Source organism: Neltuma alba, unplaced genomic scaffold (assembly GCF_004799145.2).
Source record: "Neltuma alba isolate B1F8T4 unplaced genomic scaffold, ASM479914v2 tig00012343_pilon, whole genome shotgun sequence".
In the NCBI taxonomy this organism is placed as follows: Eukaryota; Viridiplantae; Streptophyta; class Magnoliopsida; order Fabales; family Fabaceae; genus Neltuma; species Neltuma alba.
Window position 1 is genome coordinate 349415 of NW_021636852.1, and position 22093 is coordinate 371507.

At 32.9% G+C, this 22093-nt stretch overlaps 1 protein-coding gene across 1 annotated transcript in view; it reads left to right on the plus strand.

The window, feature by feature from the left end:
• The window catches only part of LOC114726158 (MADS-box protein AGL42-like), a 35299-nt gene that overhangs the window by 10308 nt on the left and 2898 nt on the right, over nt 1-22093 (plus strand). The window contains exon 5 of the mRNA XM_028912723.1: nt 909-950. Within this exon, the coding sequence (XP_028768556.1) occupies nt 909-950 (42 nt within the window). The remainder of the gene's footprint in view (nt 1-908; nt 951-22093) is intronic.

The window sequence follows — 22093 nt, forward strand, 5'->3', positions numbered from 1 at the left end:
AGGGATAGACTCATGGTGGGTGGCCCCACTTGACTAGCGGGATAAATAAAGGTAACAAATATAAATAAATATTTTATGAAGCTATTTTTAAAATAGGGAAGAATGAGAATGTGAAGGTCTACTCCTTCAAAATTTCATCTTTTTTAGAAACTTCCAAATCCCAGGTTTTGAACCAAAATTAGTGTAATTAATTGGCTTGGCTTGGACCCAGCATCAAAAGTATCAAAGAACAATGAATAGAAAATTTTGATCATCTCAAATATTTGAGTTCTTTATTTCTTTTGTAAGTTGGGTGAGTTGACTTGGGCCATCCTCAAGCACTAGGACATGTAATTTTAGGTTTTTCCCCGCTTCTCTCCTAGTATCTCTAGATGAATACAAAATAGGCATACTTTGTATTAACCTAACGAAGCCAAGATCTTGAGACTTGGAGACAAGCTAAGCCTAAGGACTCATTTGCAATGGCTTATAAGTAACTTTTTAATCATGATTTACATAATACAAGGTACGCATATGAGAGGAATTTTATCTCGGTCTACATAAAATGTGCTTCTAAGCACTCAAATAAGCATATCCAAGTGAGTGTTAAAGCTCTAGTAGACACAATACAAAAATGATGGGCCGGAAATCCCAAATCCAAATCCTCCATTATTTGTAGTGCCTTTCCATCTCCTCCCATTTCCTCCCACCATGGAAACCAAATACAAGTACAATGAAAAAATACAAACTGACAGAAGCTTTTAGATCCTATATATGCTTTCAAATTATACTCTAATACTAATCAGCCATTGAATTACCCAAGTCAAAGGAAATAAACCAAATTAATGGGTTTTGTTGATGTCTTCATGAAACTGCCGTTACTGAGGAAATCATAATTTTATTTTTAATTTATATCCTTTTTCCTGCAGGCTCAGCTATTTAGGGAGCAGCGTGAGCAACTGAAAAATGAGGTACCTCAGCTATTTCTCATACTAACTAGAGTACACTACAACTGATGTGTTATGTAACATTTATTTATGCATGCATGCTCTCTTTTCCGGAACTCATTAGGAGGGGAAAAAAAAAAGAAAGGATTCTGTATATCTGGTTGATATACATGCATGCTTGATCAGATCGCTTTTTAGCATAAATTAACAAATGTAAATAGAAGACTAACTGTTTGTTTCCATCAAATTATCACATACTTTTTTGCCTCAGAAAAACCATGCAGTTTAAAATTATTGCATAGTTTTCTGAATTCAGGATATGTAAGAAGAGTTTTGTCTCGACTTATGTGAAAGCACCTTTTTTAATTGCTTATATGAGTTGCCAAACTCCCCTGATATCATCTTGTTTGACTTGAAATTCATTTCCCAATTGGAGACTTCAAAATTCAAAGTATTACAATGTAGTAGTCAACATGAACTAATGGAAATCAGCGAGAGGATATTATCCTTTTTTTTTCCCCCCTCATGTCAAACCAGATTCAGTTGTTCTCATGGGCAATTTCTGGAATAAAATTTACCCCAAATAAAGCTCGAAAACGTTACTGACCTTAATATAAACTATTTAAGGGGTTTGTTTGAATTAGCATTTGTAAAAATAATTAACTTTTATTCCAACTGATTTTCAAAGTAAATCTTGAACATGAATTTCGTCCTATAAAATTAAAAACCTCTAGCTTCTGTCTTCATTTTATCTTCTACAGGTTGTACAGTCTTTAAAAACATTTTCACACTGCCTATGACATGGTTGGTGAACTGTTTTGCTTCATTCGAACATTATAGCTTACTTCCATGATCAGTAATCCAACCTCCATAGTCAAAACCAGGTTCTAACAGATTTCTTCGGATTTTGTCTCCTCATCATGATTGAAAGTAACTATTACAAAGCCACCAATTCGTAGCTAACCCATTCTATGTCCTCTTGTTACAATGTTATTCTCTCTCTCTCTCTCTTCTGGTTGTTTTTCTGTTTCTCTAAGATATAACCTGGGCGCTTCCCCACCCCCCTTCCTTCTGACCTGGGATTTTGAGAGCTTTATTCTCGTGAGATTTCTTAGATATGCAGACCAACTGAAGCTAATGATTTTTTAACGTGTGAAGGATGATCTTCATAAGTTCCACTGATCACTGTTTTATATATATAGGAGCTTAATTGAACTAGTGTTTTGAATTTGAACAACAATGAAAATAAGCAAATTCTAATCTCAGTTACCTCTTACTATCTCTTAAAAAGGTCATCATTGTCAGATTGGATGATAATGTCTTTTTTCCCCTCAAAAGCATAAAGTATGTCTTATGTCAAGCAATATTGAAATTCATCTTACAACAGTTCCTGATGATAATCAAGGTCTTGAAATTGAGAATTTGGCATCTGCACTGGACAAGCTATAAAACTGTTATTGCTTCATGTTCATCAATTGTCTTAACTCATGTTACAAGATGAAAGTGTATGTATTTTGGTATCAATTAGCCTTGTACATTTTTACTGAGGGGGGGGGGGCTTGTCCATAGTTAATACTGGGGAATTTAAATGTTGAACCTAGTCCCTCTAAGACTAGTACTAGGAGGAATATTGAGAGTGAAAATTGAGAATGGATAAGTTAGAGGTGTTGATAATTACGGGTAAACCATTTGTCTTTAAACCTTAAAATTTACATTATGATTATAGATATTATACTACTTTTGGTTCTTAATATAAGAACTAGTTAGGGATTGGGTTTGGCCTTAAATATAAGATTTCAATCCATTTTATCTCCCAAATCCTTTAAGGTATCCCTATTGATTACCCATATTGAAGAGTTTTATCCAAAGAGAGTCATGATTAAAAAGATACTTTAGAAAAATCAACTCATATTTATTACAAATAACTAGCTTAACTAATTTTTTTAACATATTCAAATTAGTTAAGTAACTTTTATATTGAAGATAAGAGGTAGTATTTCTTTTACGCATAAGGTTAATAATAGATTTATCATCTTTCACAAATCAAGCAATCAACTCCTCGCATCAATAGAACATCCCTTTCCCCCCCCCCCCCTGTGCTGGTTCGTTTTCACAACATCAGGCCCACATAGCCCGCTTTGTTACAAAAGATACTGTCCCAACTAATATTTGCGACAAAAAGTATATTTCTCTTTCACCTTTTTGGGCCTCATTTATTAGGCTGCTTGTATCTGAGTTTACCCTTTTTTTTTTGGTGCAGTAGTTGACGTATGAACATCATTCAAAATAGACGAGATCTGCGCTTGATTGTTAATAGGTTTTCATTTTTTTTCCTTCTTTTATTTTTTACAATAGCAGAAAGGGCTATTTCCTCACAATTTAGTAAACCAAAAGTTTGAATCCATCCTAGAAGAGCAGTCCACATTTAATGCTCGATAGTGTCTTGAACATGATTGTCTTTAATAAGAAGATACTTGTGTTTAGCAAAAGTAAAAAATGAAAGGATTATTAGGCTTAGGAGAGTGAAAATTCTTCAAGGACCAATTTGAGAGTCGATCTTCATGTGAAGATCCTAAATAGGGTTTAAGTGTATAATTAGTAGCTAACTCAAAACGGCAATTGTTTTTTCAGCATAATTTCAAATAATGTTTCCTGACCAAATAATACCATTATGACATGAATTTCATTCATTTGTAATGAAGTTGGATTGTGGAGTGAGAGTCTCTTTGTAAAGTAAATTCATGATAACTACAAAAGTAAGGAATTAGTTTCAATGCTGATCACTATTGTGAGATCTGCACAGTTCAAACTAGTTTCAACAGCCTAAATTTAAAATTTTCAACCATCATTTTTATATAATGTTTTTTTTTTGGCAAAACTGGCAGTGAAGATATTATTTATATGTTTTAGATTTTGTATACATTAAAATATTTTTTTGAAAAATAAAAGTAAAAAACTAATTTAATGATCCAAACTAGATTTGAACAGTGCATAGTGATGATGAGCTACTGGTGTTCATCAGTTTGCTTAGCACCAAAACTCATTCCCAAAAATAAATTATGACAAGGAGCTTTGTATTGTCCCCACAATCTGTAATGGGACAGGCATTCCAACTTATAAAAGCCTAATAACTTTGTCCAGAATCTGTAGGTCGTAAAATTTTCTTGTCCTACGATACTGTTGGTGCAGTTCGGAGAAAAGACATGGCAGCAATGGGCTAAACAAAAAGAAGTAGCACAACAGAGTTCAAGTAAAAGCAGATTAAGCTCATTTGTGCAAACTGAATTACAGATTGGACTGCCAGAGACCTGAGTTGCTCACTACACTAATTACAATATTGGTGGACCAAAATCAGTTTGCCAGAAGCTATGCTTCAAAATTCTTCTACCTAAATTCAAAATCCTATTAGTCCAATCAATGTAACTAGGCTTATCTTTTTCTCTTCCCATGTACCTATGATGTACGAATGAATGAAAATACATGAAATGCAATCTTTACTTTTGCATATATGTGTGTGTGTATATATATATATAAAATATTGCGTGTGTTATGATCCAAGAAGAAACTAGTGTGCCTTTGTTTTAATCTTTCAGTTCAAAAGCTGGTACTTGAAGAAACAGCACTTGTTACAAGAACTTTCTTCGCAGTGTATGGTTCACTTTTAAAGATGCATTACTAGTCATCATTTATCAGATTCTGACTCCTAGAGTAGCTCTGAGAAATTTTCATACATACAACATCAAGGGATACTTGAGGAATAGACGCCTTCTACAAAGTATTTTATTCTTATAAAACTACTGGGGGCAAAAGAAGAGATCTACAGAAACTGAAAGGTAAACGAGGGTATGATGCTGGTCTTCCCTTCAGAGACATTATTGAGGAAGGTTAGCCTTGCTTAGAGATTGGCAGGTTTTTCTGAGACATTCCTCTAAGAAAAACTTGTTTTTGGCTGATCACTTAGCTAGGTCCTTTCATCAAGTGGAGGCAAATTTTTGTATCCTTGATCAACTCTCACTTGTTAGATAACAGGTGGCGGTTGATGAGGGACAATAGTTTCTTGTTGATTATATGATATACACTTTCTATTTGAAGAAAAAAAAAAACAACTAGAAGGTAAACTACTTAACCAGGTCATTCTAGCAAATTTGTTCTTTCTGAAATATTGGTGATAGATATTTTCTCCTTAATCTTGTTCATTCTTTTCATCTCTAAATATCATGACAACTAGTTGCTGCAACAAGAAGCCAGAGAACATTCCTCTTGATTTTAACCCTGCCTGTATGCAAAAATATAAAAACCAATCCATCTATTATAGTCAGTTGGTAAATCAAACCAATTATGCTGCTTTGCAAATAGTCCAAGAAGTCGTATTGACCAGCTACCATGGAAGAACAAATGTTCTCTTAGTTCCGCTTCATCTCACACAAAGTGGATTTATAGTTATCTACCTGTGTTTGAAATTTTCGCAGTCCACCATAACAAGAGTGCTTAGGTATATTCAATTTCCCCCGGGTAATTCTTAGCCCCTACGTAAAAAATTTATCCCTAAATAGTCATTTATATCAATTACATTGCCCTCCTGAATACCTTGTCCTCCGTGAAAGCCTGATGTTGTTTTGTCCCTAAGCTTCCCAAGCTTCGTCCAATGCCAACCATTTTTTTTTTTTAACAACCTTCAGTTGCGGAAAGAATTCACACACCTATCATATCGATGGAAAGGTTGGATTCACAGCATCACTTAGTCACGCTTTAACAAAAACTTAAGGGAGATGCTTAGTATCATTAGGTCAAAAGGGTCTGATTTGTCCAATGCCAACTTGTGTCTTGCTTGATTTGGTATGCCAGAAAATCAGCATTTTTCAAATTAACTTGATTTTCCACTTTACCCACAGTGTGTCTGCTTACCTGCTCAGAGATTTATTCTGCCACTTTAACCGAATTCCAGACTGCGAAATTTTTAAAACCTAGCCCACCTTGACTGTCTTGTAGCAAATCTATGTTGATGATGTTATTTTAACCATGCTGGAATCAAGCAATTAATTTCTCGTATCAATAGAATACCACGTTTTATTATCTCTCTCTCTTGCTTCTTTTTCTGTCTTGGAGGTTCCATGACATTCGGTGCAAATCTGAGCCCACACAACAGACCCCTTCAGTAAAGAATAGATATTGCCCCATGCCTTTTTCGGTACCTTGCAGTGGGTATTGCCTCATGTAGCAGGATTAGGTTTTTTTGTCTTCATTTATTGGGCATATGTTTGGGTTTGTTTGCTGGCCCATTTTTGCAGGCTGTTGTTTGCAATATTTTACCTATGATGGGCTTTCATTTTTAATTTATCTCCTTACACTTCAAAATTCATCAAATCTAATTCATTAGCCGTTGACTTTACTAACAAATCTAGCACTGAGACAGTTTGGGCGGAATCTAACAATGTTGCATCATTGAAATTGTGCCATGTCACTAGATCCCTTGGCAAACTTACTGGATTGCTAGTGAAGGGGCTGGTTTGGATTAGAAGGCTTTCAAGGACCAATTTAGAGTCAATATTTATGCAAAGGTCCAAAACGGGGTTTTAGTGTATAAATTTTAGCAACCACAAAATGGCAACTTTTTCAGCATAATTCCAAATAGCGTTCACTGTGGACTGCAAGTCCCTCATCCAGCATAATGACTCGTGTTTCTCACTAACATCTATAAGAACGCCTTTGTCCAAATTTAGCTTGTCTGCAAGCCTCAAGAACCTGGCTGCTCTAGGCGGACATAAGGTTGGCTTACCTTGTTGTCATCAGAAAAACCTAGAAACAACCCGTGCCCCTTTTATCCTTTTCACAGTTTAAGCATGCAAAATACTGCGACTAATCATTGATCACTCTTAATTTTCTTACCTTAATTGTATGAACTTGTGTGCATTTTCCCCCCGGCATTTATTTCTCATGCAAGTTGAATGCACTACTTGCTCCTTTTTCATTCCTTTTGTTCCATGTATGGTGTTTTAGAATATCTTGAAACATAATACTCATTCAGTCCTTACTATAAGACCTATTTAACTAATTTGATTATATTAAGAAAGTTAGGTAAGTTAATTATTATAAAAAATATGATATGTTTTTCTTAAAATATTTTAATATCCTCTATCTCTCTCCTATTTAGTTATGCTTAAGAGATTACTAACAGGGCTAATTTAGGAAAAACTGAAAATATGAGAAATAGATTTTATATTTAAGACTAAGATTAACTCAATAATTAAGTTCTATATTAAGGACTGAAAAACTATATAATTTGATAAGACGTCTGTCTTTTGTTGTATTGTCACTTCTACTAAGGTTTAAACTCATGATAACCACAAAGCTAAACCATATACCAAGTAGCTTTTATTGTCCCTGTTACAATGGGACAGCTATTCCAATTTACAAAAAGCCTAGACCAGAATCTATAGGCTGTAAAATTTTCTTGTGCTACAACTGTTGGTGCTGCAATGGCTAAACACAAGGAAGTACCACAGTAGAGTTCAAGTAAGAGCAGCCTAAGTTAAGGTCTAGAGACTGAATTCGTCTTTGTCCAAAAAAAAAAAAGAGGAAAGAAACTGAATTACAAATTGGACTGCCAGAGAAGCATTGATGATGTGAAATAGAGCGGAGTTGGTCACTAATTAATTTGTTGGTGGACCAACATCAGTTTGTCTGTTTGTAAGAATTCTGCTTCAAAATTCTACCTAAAATCAAATCCCTGTTAATCCAGTTAGTGTAACTAGACTTACATTTTTTTTTAATGTAGGTGTTTGTATGTATGTGTGTATGATGTACGAATGAATGAAAAGACATGAAATGGAATCTTTAATCTCGCAGATATAGGGTTGTGTGTGTTATATGATCAAATAAGAAATAATTGAGTTCTTGAGAAAGTTTCATTTCTTATTTTCTTCCTTAGTTTTGAAAGCTTCCCCTGCTTGTTTTTCCAGAAAGCATGAAAACTATTTAAAATTTGCATATGAAGCTTTCAATGGATAAATTCTGTGATACTGACTTGATATTAGTAAGCTAACTTTGACAATACCACCTCGGAAGAGCTATATGACTTTCATAAATAATTATATGTACCCAATTACAAAAATTACTTATCAGATAAAATAATTAAAATGCAATGAAAATGGGGTCAGTGACTAACCCTCCCTCCCTCTCTTTTCCCTCTCTCCAAGGCCCCACTCTTCTGTGTCTCTCATTATTGATTTTATATTCTTTGGTAATTTGCATGACCAGACAGAGGATGGGCCCTCTGGCAATTTGTATATTTTCATTCCCATACTCAATAATGACTGCTTTTAGTACCGTGAAATTGAAGCTTGAACTTTTACGACAATACTAACAAGCTAGCATGAATATGCTCCACCAAAATCTGTATGTAATGAAAATATAGTGCGTCTTTATGTTTAAAGGAGTAGGTTACTCTATTAGGTATCAAGTCCCTACCCGGCTTTTCTTTCATACTACACACATATCCATAAGAGACGCTCCCCTTACCTATCTTTTCCTCTCTTGTCTCCTTGTTTTCTGTACACATCTAGAACGCTACTTAGCTCTTTATGTATAGGTGTCATTTTTTCTCTTACCGTAGCCTAATAGCTAGTTACACTTCTTCTATTTTGGCTTCTTGTAAGCTTTTCGTCATTTTGAAATGGAAGTTTCACAGGCTAAGGAACAAACCAAGCATCATAATTAAATAATTATAACAGTTAAAAAAAAACAAGAAGAAGAAGAAGAAAATTCAGGGAATATATGCTAGCTCATCTGAAATCATATGGTAGGCACTCACGCGGATTTTTAAACCCCCTGGCGAACAGGACCACTTCAAAATCTGAAGCACTGCCCTCTCCCTCTCTCTCTCTCTCTTTGTGCCCCTTCCCTTCTCGCCACGCACACGCACACAAACACAAACACAAACACAAATTTGTGTGTGTGTCGTTAATCTCCAAATGCCTATAACATAGAAATTGGAGCTGAGAGGGTCAGAACTGAGGGAAAATATAAGAGGAATCTCACCAAGTTTTGCATGAAAACTAAATCTTTACCTGAAGATGACCTCATGGGCTCTCATTCAACATCTTATAAACAATTGCTCATGCTTGGCTCAATCGACAATGTTAATGTGTAACGGATAGCAATGATCTTTAAAAATATGAAATCGCATATTTATTGGCCGATATGCTAAAATTATTCTAATAATTCATTACGTGTTAGTTTCACTGTACCCTTTCCAATGATTTGAGAAAGGTAGAAAGGCACATTATGTCAGAGACAACTACAGAGATAAGGATGGGTGCGTGTAGAGCCTCCTCGAAGCACAGAGACATCTTGATCTTGATAAATATTTTTAATCTCAACATAAATTGGGGTGTGAATGTGCTTGTTGGTTAGCCAGATCTGCACACAACCTCCAGAATCAATTTTGGCTGCATGCTAGATATCCACCCGGATATAGGGAGTTGTTGGAGTCAGATGATCAGCATAATTACTTTGTCTGGCCCTATTTTGCTCTTTCTGCATGGTGTATCGATACCTTTTTATTACAATAGGGAAAACAAAAATTTAAAAAAAACAAATAAATAAAGAAACCAACAGAAATTTGTAACCAGATAGAGGTCAATGATTTACTTCTGAACTTACTTGATTGATTATTTGCTATGTTCATATCTTGTAAAGATATTGAGTATTACGTCCTACACGGTGCCAAAAACAAAAGAAAAAAGGGTTTAACTGCATGGATTGGAGTGCTCAGTTTTGAAGGTTCTAAACATTTGAGAGACTTGAACATTACTACAACTTGCATTAATAATAGTGGAGGCCGATGGGTGAGTCTAACAGTAAATCTCTTAATTTGCAGACTAATTATGGGACCATCGGAACCATTCACCTTCAAAAACGACACCTCATTTGAAGGAAAATACTAATGCCGTGTGAAAGATAGACGATAGAAACATTTGAAGACATTCAGATGTGGTCCCTTCAACATGATTACCAGGAAAGTCACTAAAAATCTAAGTGATGTATGATTTTACTTATCTGACAGAGAGTGGGTGATTTTTCCAACAGCTTCACCTGTCGGGAAAATCATCAAACACTTGGTCACAGGGTCACCCTCTTCACATGTATTTGCCCCCAGAGGTTCACAAGTCGTCATCTTGATTCAATTTAAAGTCGTGGGGTTGATGGGTTTGGTATGAGGAAGAGATAATGATGATCGTGAGTGGATTTGATTGGAGCAGAGTGAAAGGGGCTAAGATGAGTTATCACAGAGGCTGCACACTCAAGTTCATTGAAGACATTGAATGGCATAGAACTTTGTTAGGTGTTATTTTGTTGTAGGAGGTGAATAGAAATGAACCGATGGTTTAGAGATAAGAGAGGCTCAAAATCAGTAGGTAAAGCGTAAAATCAAAGTGTTAATTTTCTGACACAAATGTCTCCGCAAATTGCGAATCACTTCTATCCTTTTTAACTCTGTTGTCATAAACAATAAGGCTGTTTACAATTGGAATGAGGATAAGAGATTTCAATTCCATTAATGCTGTTAGATAAGGTTTTGTGTTTGAATTTTGCAGATAGGAAAAACATTATCAGACGAATTATTTTTTGCTGGGGATTGGACGATATTTAAATCTGAATTAGATAGATTATCTAGTGTCTACCTGTTAGCTCTTGACTAGGTCAAGACAATCGTAACCCTAATGATTTTCATAACCATTTCTTCCCAAAAAGCGAAAAGGCCCAAAAAAAAAAAACTGAACATATAATAGTGCAGACGCAATGAGAATTAAAACTATATAGTTACTTTCGTCCTTTGTCTTAAATTTGATTTATTGGTGAGAAATTAATGACGCCCTGAACGCCTGCTTAGTTAGAACTTTGGTTTCTAGGGGAGGAAAAATAAGTAAATATTTTACTTACATTATTACTTAATTAATTGCTCTGTAACTTTCTTCTATCTAGTTCTTTTTCTAGAAAAATGTCAAAATGTTCAGTGGTAATGATATTAGTATAAAAGGTCTCTTCGGTTATCACTTAGAAGGGAGAAAACAAAGACGAGGGGATAAAAAAGAATAGAAAGTAGGAACATCGTTCATAAGAAATAAAAGCAAAAGGTTTCAGTAAAAACGAAATGTCTTGCTCAGTCATATTATGATTCCCACCAAAGGAACATGTTTCAGTGGTGTATATGAATGATCTGGTCGAGTCTGGTTTGGTCGTAAGTCTGGCCTTGCCCGGCTTATTATGAGCGTCACTTGCATGCAATGTTACAATAACGTGAATGTATTAGCAAGTCGATTTTTAACCATCCATAGTTTTTCTTTTTACATATAAGAAACGTTTAGGCGAGCGAGCTAGGTTAGTTCAACTTGGAATGAATAATATAGGTGGCAAAATGATTAATATATACAATATTTTAATGAGGGAATGATCAGTAGGAACATGCATGCATGTGATGGATGTTTATGATGCAAAGCAGTGAAAAATGTGTCTTGTTATAAACTAGAGGACACAAGGCGTAAGGGTAATAGTGAATGAAGTACAGGATGAGCATCTTGGTATGCTTTAGTTTCTAATAATGCGGGGGCTGACATGCATTACTTTGTATTATGTGACCTCGGTGTGTGTCCCATTTTATGTGGAACAGCATAGGAATCAGACTTCAGACCTGATGGATTTGGATGGCTCTTATTCGACATTCTTTGAGTTCCATTTTACTGTTGAAAAGGCTACCTAGCTTCAACCAATCTCTGTGTGTGTGTGTGTGTGTGTGTGTGAGACTATGAGGACGTTGTGTTACGACGTTTAGCAACCGGACCTCAGGTAGCTAGTAGACTAGCAGTTGAAACTTTCCACCGGTCCCTCCAATCCCTAGCTATCTACATTTCTATATCCAATTCAAATTTAGTAAGAATAGGTTGCATGGATAACGATAGAAGGGTTCGTCTGGAATGATAATTGTTGTTTTTAAGAATAGTTTTTCAACCCTGATTTACAGTACGATATAGGTATACATAAAGAGAGTTTTACGTAAAAAAAAAAAAAAGGGCTTATAAGTACTTATATAAATGATTTCAAATGAGCACCATTGTTAGATGTCTTAAAAGCTGAGTTTCACAAGTATGACGGTAAAATAAGAGAACTGAAAGCAGAGAATATGATCAGAAGAAGATATAAACTTGTCAGAAAGTCTGCTCATACATGTATTGATCCTTCAGAGAGTCTGCTCATGCGTATATTGGTAATTATTTTCTCATGCCCATTGGAATTTTTGTCTCACTATTTGATAATATTCCATCAAGATTATTACTTAAATCATTTTATGCTAATTAAATTTATCAGTTGTGTTATCCTTACACCATGATCTTCAAAGTATATTGAGTGCATCAAACTTGAAGCGTACTTCAACTCTTGGCACAAGCATAATCTTACATGCATATTTTTATATATTTCAACAATACAAAAAAATTATGATATAACGTAAGATGGAAAATTTTTCATCACAAAATTAATCTGTTACAAATCAATTCCAAAATCTATCCGGTACAATTTCTTTTTTCTAAATGAATTTAATGATGAAAATTTCATAAATTTAGTGCAACATTTTGTAACACACCGTCATTTATGAAAGAATAATAGTGCGTGGTAAATTTCTTTTTTCTTTTTAGTTATGGGTGTGATTTGATTTCTTAAATATTTACTTTGTCAGATATATGATTCCTATTATAATTATACTGAGCCTACTCGAGTCCCTAATTTTTCTGAAAATAACAAAATATCCATTAATGTTTTACAAAGTCTTTTGAGACTTATTTCCCCTTGAAAAGTAATTTTCCCAAATCGCACCAAAAGGTATGAGCATGCTAGAATGTTTTGTACAAGCTAGAAGACGTTAATGATACAAAAAGAATACGCGCACACACACACATGCATTCAAAAGTTTGTCAAATTAATGAGACATAGATGCCAATGGGTGTGAGAAATATGTAATGATCAATGCATTCTATAAATAAAAAGGTCTGTGTATTATGTTTATGTATACTAAGTGAGATACTTAAAATGCTTTGATATATCCATATTGAAAATGTAAATTTTTACTTCTACTTGGGACATTGCCCAAATGGCAAAGATTCCCCAACAAATTAGGGTGGTCATGAATTGATTCCACATAATACTTGTTTAGTTCTCTTTTCTCACGTACACATGTGAATGTAAATTTAATTATTTATGGTCAAATCAACTGGTTTTGTGCTATATATGCAAACATATCAAACATTCCTTATTTTTCTCTCCGTTGCTTAAACATGAAACAAGCATTAGAGTTGATTATAATAATACTTCCTTCATTTTTAAATATAAATGCTAGATAATTAATTTACAAAGATTAAAAAAATGAATTAAGTTTGATATTTGTTTAAAAAAATTATGTTAGTTTGTCCTTAGATACCCCATTTAATCGTCTGCAATAAAAACTACTCTCATATGAAAATAATTTTTTAATATATATAATCAATAGGAATAGTTTAAATGAGATTATAAATTTTAGAGAAAAAATAAATTGGAGACTTGTATCATTTTAATTAGCCCTTATACTTAAGCTTGATGGGAATAGTAAATACTCTTCCGGTCCTTAATATAAGATCTATTTAACTAATTTGATTAGATTAAAGAAGTTAGATAAGTTAGTTAATTATAAGAAATGTGACATGTTTTTCCTAAAATACTATAATCATTTTTCTTAATATCCTCTCTTCCTCTTCTACTCAATTATGGTTAAGGGAGTATTCATAGGGGTAATTTAGAGAAAATTGATAAATATGAGAAATGGGTATTATATTTAGGACCAAAACCAACTCAACAATTGAGTCCTATATTAAGGACTAGAGGAGTAACACTTAAGAAGGTGTGGATATATTCCCTTTGATCTTTTTTAATAAGATTATTTTAATTAAATTATAGTTGAAATTAATTAAAAGTAATAAATATATAAAAATTAGGTCCTTGAAAGGAAGGCAGGAACGAACTAGCTGCCTATAAGGTAATGGATGTAAAAGTCGTTTATACCTAAGGCCATTATTGTCCACTCATACAAGAATTAGGTCCTTGAAGCCCTTTTTTTGGTTGGCAAAAAGAGGTGCGGGTACTTGAAGCCATTTACATTTAAATAATTACATTTCTTTAGCCAACTCTATATATCTTGAGTCAAATTTGATTATTGGTAGGATCAAATTAAATATGCCCAGTGTGATTTTTCTTTTTCAATCTACACTACTAGCTAGGTTTGAACATATATTACAATTAGTTAAATGATTTTGATTTTTGCTTAAGGTCTTTATCATAAATAAGTGCAGCGGAGGGGTCTCGTCTGTAATCTTCCCTTTTCTCTGAAAGCCATATCCATATCCAAAATGAATAGGTTTCTGTCTCCGAGAAATGATGAAATGAATGACTTCACATATCCTTGGTTCCACTGAATATCCTTCGATCTGAATGTTGAATAAATGTAATCGTACCGTTTTTACCAACAAAAGTTCAATTACGTTAATAAAATGAGGGTTAATACATAAAATCCTGGCCTAAATGATAATGAGAAAGTTGCAAGGATTGGGAGAAAGGATCAACTAAGATTAAATTTACATATTGAAATATTCTTAAAAGAAGGATATTTAATATCTAGAAAAACCATATTATGAACATTATCATATGATGAAAGCAACTGGGAAGGTATTTTTTTGTAACAAGCGTTCTGAAGAGTTGAGTGTGAAGATTGAGCCAATAGACTGTTGCTCGTTATCCAACTCAGACACGCCCTTAGACGACATTTCAGCAGGAAGAAGAAGCATCCTTTTCTCTTTCTCTTCCAAAAGGAAGCTTTGTAGAGGTTGATGTTGATAGCAGATTTATATTTTGCACACCCGATCTTTTTTAATAATTATCAACCAGCCAAAATTGGCAAAAGTAGATTTCTTGATAACTATAGGTCCCTTTTAGTAAAAAGTATTGAAAATTAGGAGTAGAGATTGGGATTGAGATTGAGAAAATATATTAAAAGAGTGTTTAGCATAAAAGATTGCTTGATATATAGAATAACTAAACTTACGCATTTGGTATTGGGGAATACCATGGAGGGAAGTAGTATTCCCTAGTCTCATCTTTATGAGTTTGCCTAATCTCATGTAACAAACAATTACTCATACTAAATACTATTATAATAACTTTTTTCAATTATAATCTCAATCTCTATATTTAATTTCAATGTTTCATACCAAACGAACCAGAGTCTTGGCTTCCTCCTAGCCTAGGGACAAACATCCTGTTGATAGTCCTATTGAAAAGCAAGATTTGATAAATTGATTGCACGAAGTATTTCTTTGATCACTCGTCGTGGATCATGTTTCTATCTATGATGCAAGGAGAGATTTCCCTTCTTCCAAATAAGATTGATTGGAATGATCATTTCCCTCATTGAATCAAGAAAACGGTCCTTCGCACAAGGTAATCACACGGTTGAATATGGGACAATGAAAATAATTTTTTAAATAAAGATATCTTATCAAATTAGTAATATTCAAATAAATACCATTTCCATACTTATTATAAGTCACTTGTAATTAGTTGTAACTCTTTCTCACATACTTAAAAAAAATATAAGTAAGTCACTCAATGTGTTTTAATATCATAAAATTTTTCAAATTTGCTCTTATTAAAATTTTTCTTTCTCAATGTTTACAAATCATTATCATTTGTCTCTTCTCTTTGTCTCTTTCCAACTGAAATTAAATATGAGTAAATTTAGAAAACAGTTATAATAACTTTTTAAATGAGCCATATTTAGAACTGGCAAACTTTTTTTTTCTACAAATAACTTATATTTGGAATCGGAGTACCACTATGTTTACTAATCAATATTAAGCATGGTCTACAAATATCTTCCAATTATCAAGGAATTCCTAAAACTTTAGCTATACGGATTGTAATTCCACGTTTTCCCTTCTCTAAACTTCTAGTTGTATTCTCTTATACGCAAACTTAACAAATTCTCTCATATTTTCTATATTTCTAACTGTTAAAATCTGATATTGTTCCGAACCAATGTTTTTCCATAGATTTGTAACCCAATCAAAGTAAAATAGAAACAACGGATAACACTGCATATGTATGCCCCAAGTAGAGACTTTTGAATATCAGATAGACACAGCACCCGCATATCATATGTGGACCTGCTACAACATAATGCATATATTATATACAGCCTTTTAGATAATACTTGACTTTAATCCAAGTTTTAACTACCAGACATTAGAATAGAGACAGATGGAGGAATCCAATAATGGAGATATCCAAATATAATCAAAATAAAATTATTTTCGCAAAAAAAAAAAAAGGTATTTGAGTTACCGAACAAATTAAAACTCTATTTTGTTTTATTATAAAGTACGTTAGAATTTAAAAGAGCCAAGAGCTGAGAAAATAGCACATAATCGGAATAAAGGCAAAGCATATCCAAACTTCTTTGCCCCTGAAATCTTCAAAGGCCAGTTTGTCCAAGTCAAATTTCTTTTGTAATTAAAATAATTAATATTTCGACCAGCCAAAATAGTAAGATTAACGTAAATGCAAGTAGCAACGAAAGTTTGAAAAAAAATATATATTTAACGGAAGAGAAATAAACAAAAAAAATCAATTATTTCATGCCACAATCAATGTACAAAAAATGTTGCGAGTTTTTAGTCTAAAATTTTTTATTATGATATTTTTTTAAAATTTTAACCCAATTGAAGTATAAAATGAATTACATATATTATGAAGATTTTAGCCAGATAATTTTTTGGACAAAAAATTTAAAAAGTGCTACATTGCTTCAGTCATAAATATAAAAGTTATATCCCCAGTTTATAGGAATTAAAAGAATTAGCTAAGATAGGCATTTATAAGATATATATGTTGGTTTTTTAAAAATATTTTTTTAATCATTGGCATTCACAATCTGGGATGGAAATTCCCTCAGTAAGTGCGACATATACGGGTAATTTGAAAAATAAATTATAGATTAAAAAATAAAATATGTTGTGATCTTATATATAAAGCTAAAATAAATCTATTTAACGTTGGGAGAGTATTGTGGTTGCCCATGTGGTATCATATGTTTTTGTTTCTCAATATGCGTATCAAATGAAATATTTTAAGTTCTTGGTAAAACAAAAATCAAATGTTTAGAGTGAAAATTACAAATAAGTTTAAGAGATGAGAAGCTTATTTATAAATTATATATTGTTAATTTGCTAAATAACTAGTGATAACTGCTAAGTGGCTTGAGTGTAATTTTAGACCCGTAGAAAAAAAAATCAAATTATGGGAAAATTACTGTAGAGACCCAGAGAAAATATTTTACTGCTAAAAGCTCCTATGAAATAGCAAAACAAATCTGAATCCCTAGGGACCTAAGTGTTAATAATCTGAAATGATTAATTACGAATTTGCCATTAATGATTAAAAAGGAAAAAAAATTCATCCATATGTTTGAATCCCACCCTCCTCCTTCAACCCTTGTCTCCTACTCCATCAGCATTCCCACTCTAATCATGTACCTTTACATTTCTTTCCAAAGTTCAGCCCCAAATCTTGATATCATTGATGAATAATCAATGGCTTGTTCTTTTCCACACTCAACATTACATAGGCATTTAGACCTCCAACCCCTTCCCGCAGCCCTCAGTTTCACGTGCACCTCAAAGGGTGTTTGGATAAAACCAAACCATAGTTTAGAGAATAACTTCTGGAGAATAGATTTTGAAAAAAAGTGATTCTGAGAAGTGAGAGTGTTTGGATAGTTGTTATCAGAAGCACTTTTTATATATACAAATTACTAAAAAAAAGCATAAGTTAATATGATAATTACATAAAAGATAGATTTTATGATATATTTTAATTTGAAGGAATAAAATTATTAATAATATATTTTTTACCAGCATAATTAATAATACATAAAATAATATAATTAATAAATAATTAATATGTGTATATATTTATAAGATATAAGATTAAATATGTTTATAAAAAAATAATTGAGGGATGTTAAAGTCATATTATTGTTGAAATCTACTCTAACAGCCACAATCATATTCTCTAATTTGAGTAAGAAGCAGAATGAATTCATTTCTTCTGAAACCATGGTTTTGAGCTCCAAACCATGGTTTTGATCTAAAACCATGATTTGTCAATTTCTTCCCCTGTTTGACAAGTTTGGAACCAAAACCATGGTTTTGAAGGTTGGCCAAACAGGCCCTTAATCCAGTTGTAATCACTTTGATCTGTCAATTCACTCTTGCAACACTTCAATCAATTTACTTTAGCTAGCTTGAATTTTTTTGTGTGAAGATTATTTTGGTTGATGATTAATTTGAGCCTCGCTGATTCCATTATGCAACATGACCTCTCCACTGTTTCACCAAGAGGCGCGGTCGTCTTGGTCCTCTCATAACAATCAAGGTTTTCCTCAAGAAGCTATTCTCAAGGCCATTTCAAGTTTTTTATTTTATTATTTTTGCTTGTAATTATTTAATTCATCAAATAGCAATTGATGCTCTATTTCTAATGAAAATAAATGAAAATGATAGGTCTTTATTGTCATAACCCCTGTAATGCGATGGTTAAATGTCTTGTTAATGATTACATTGAAGGTTATTGATATAACTGTATGACTTGTTATTAACAAGTGCTTGTGACAAGTTGATATGAAGGATGGCAACTTCAAGTGGGAAGCATTTATTCTGTTACCGTCATATAGGGGGATAATTTATTAATGATGTAGAAGATGAAATACAATTGTTGGAGGTAGTGTGAGAACAAGAATAATAAGATTGAACAGTATGTCCGATCTTATCCCTTTTGCTAGACTGGGAAGCTTTTCATATCAATAAGTTCTAGTTGTAGGATTTCTCAGCCAATCGGGTTGAACAAATCTATAATCCCCACTCTTCTCTTTTCTAAGTTCTTTTATTAGATTTGTCTGGTGCAATATCCAGGCTTAAGACTGGAATCTAACAGCATCTATCTACTAGGAAGAGATGGGAAAAGGGAAGATTGAGATGAAAAGAATTGAAAACGCAGCTACCGGACAAGTGACATTTTTCAAAGAGAAGAAATGGGCTTTTAAAGAAAGCCCACGAGCTATCGGTCCTATGTGACGCCCAAGTAGCTGTGATAGTCTTTTCACAAAAAGGCAGACTCTATGAGTTCTTCAGTTCCGAGTACGTTCTCCTTTCAAATCTGCAGAATTCTGCGCTCTACTTTTCCTTATTAAATGCTTTGCTTTGAACGTCAAGTAGGCAATCAATCGAGTTTGGCATTATGTGGTGTGCGTTCTTTGAGATGTGGCGTGATTTCTTAGGGATAGATTTGATTTCTTGTCATGGTCTTTATAAATTTGCATGGTTCGTTCATCCTTATCTTTCTCTCACGGTCCAAATATGACTCGCTTTTCTGAAGTTTTGGGACAGAGAATATACCTCTAAATATTCGTAATGATTTTATACATGTGGGGATGGATTATACTAAATTAATTTTTAATTGCTAATATTATAGTTACGTACTCTTTAATCTAAATAAAGGAAATGGAAAGAGTTATAAAGCTAAATTATACAAATAAAGTTAGAACTTTAAGGACCTTCCAAGGCGTGAAAAGGTGGATTATAATTTCTCTTAACATTTTTTATGAAACTAATAATAGTTTCCTTTTCTCACTTGCTCTTAATGTCATTCATGATCCATGATTCTAATAATTATAATGTTACAATAAGAATTAGCATCTCCCTAGAAAACAAATCTACAATTTCTAGTATAATTGATCAGGAGACATAATTAACAATAGGTATTTGACGTGGTTATATGAGGTTAATACACTAAGAAATGGGTTTTCATAGCACTTGCTACCTCCCGTCCTAAAGATTAGAGTTAGTTCAAAATCATAAGATTTTAATTTTATTTTTTTTATTTATTTATTTTTTTTTTAAAATAGCCCTTATGATGATTATACATCTTAAAAGCTTTTAACAAGTATATTTTTGAGAAGACAACACCTATTATTACAAATAATTAGTTTAACTAATTTTTTAATATTTTTAAATTAGTTATCTAGTTCTTACACTAATCAAAGGTATTTGTATTATTTTTAATCAAAGGTAATGCTTTTTCTTAGTTGCCAAAGAAAAATGTGGTGCTTCTATGGGGCTTACTTGGTTGGAAGGAATTTGTAATTTGGAAGGGAAAAAAAAGGGGAAAGGGATGACTATGGAGACCAAGGGAGGAAATATGTTTTACAAAATATCCACAATTTAGGTGCAAAAAGGCAAAAAAAATTTAAGCAAAAGGAAAATGGGCAAATCATAATGTATCATCTAGGAAAAAAAGTTAGTATAATATAATACTCCCTTCAATTCTAAATACAGAAACCAAATGACTAATTTGTAGTGATTAAAAAATTAATTAAATTGGTTATTTGTAAAAAAATATGCCTTGGTTTTTCTTAAGTATCCCTTTCAATCATTTGTATTGGAAACTGCACTCTTGATGAAAGACTTCCTTTAATATGTGCAATTAATAGGGAAAGTTTATATGAAAAGCAAAACGATGCTAGTAATAAGAAGAGTTTAGGAAAAAAAATCATACATTTAAAAACAAAGTGAATTGATGTCTTAAATATAATATCAAAGAAAACTCTACTACAAGCTCTTACATTTAACACTTGAGAGAGTATATGTTATTAAAAAGACAATGCAATATATGCAAACACCAAGTTAGACTTGATTAACTGGTCCTGAAGGTTATTAGTCGGAGGTTTGGTTTGACTCGACCAACCAACATGAATAATGCTACAAGTACCAATATTATAAGTGCTGATTAACCAGTTACATAAAACGTCATTAGAAAGACTTCCAACAGCAGTTGTATTGGAATTGGACTTGTAAGCTCAATCACATTTGATTCTAATCCATAGGTATTGGGAGAAACTTGCCAACAAATAAGTTGTTTAATTAGCCTCCCCCATCATCTCATCTCTGGTTGAAGGGAATCACTGGTCTTCTTTATGTGTTCCACTAGGCTAATATGGAGGCATAGTGGGGAATCACTGACCATTAGTCATATTTGTTGAGTTTAGGCTCAATGATTCAACAGCAACAAGTTTAAGAGGGCCGAGATCCCCATTTCTGTTCTTTCACTGTGCGTGCTTTTTCGATGGATTAAACTTCCAAGCATCTTTTTGAATTTTATAATTACATCAATTGGATTTAATTTATTATTCTTTTTCCATATTCAAGAATCATAAAGCTGCAATTTCTCATCTTGGCGATGGAAAAATTCCGTCACTAATTTTCATCACAAAATGAGAGTTAGTGACGGAAATTAGTGACGGAAAAATTCCGTCACTAATAATTTAAAACAAAATTAGCGACGAACTTGTGACAGTGACGGAATAAGATTCTGTCACTAATCCTTCACTAATTTAACGACGAAAATTTTTTGTCACTAAATTCCATCGCTAATTTTAGTGACGGAATTTGTGAGGGACTAGCGACAGAATAAAATTCCGTCACTAAATTCCTTCATTAATACCCTGTTTTTTTATAGTGTAATCTAAATATCCTAAATAATTCAAATATTCTAGAAATATAATAAAATCATAATTATTTCTTTCATATCCCCTCACTTAACATCTTAAAACAATATAGCATATGATAGTCTTACCATCAAAATAAGAGGCACCTAGCTTAGAAAGAGTGTACATATTTCGGATCGTTAAACTCACTACTCACCTCCTGAAAATTAGAATAATAAAATATTAGTTCATCAAGGATAGTAGAGATGAAAAATAAAATTGTATATTATAGTTGCAAATTTGAAAAAAAAAACAAAGAGAAAGAGAGAGAGAGAGAGAGAGAGAGGAGAGAAACAATATACCTCTAGTAGCAGTAAAAGAACTTGTCAAGTGTTTGGAAGTAAGAGTGAAGAAATAACAAAGTAAAAAAACAATAAAAGTGGAGCAAATAAACCACAAAGAGGAATAAGAAAAAAAGTGAATTTCAGGATGAAAGACATAGAATATATAAAAGCAAGAAATCAAAGTTGAAGAAGTGGAATATATAAAA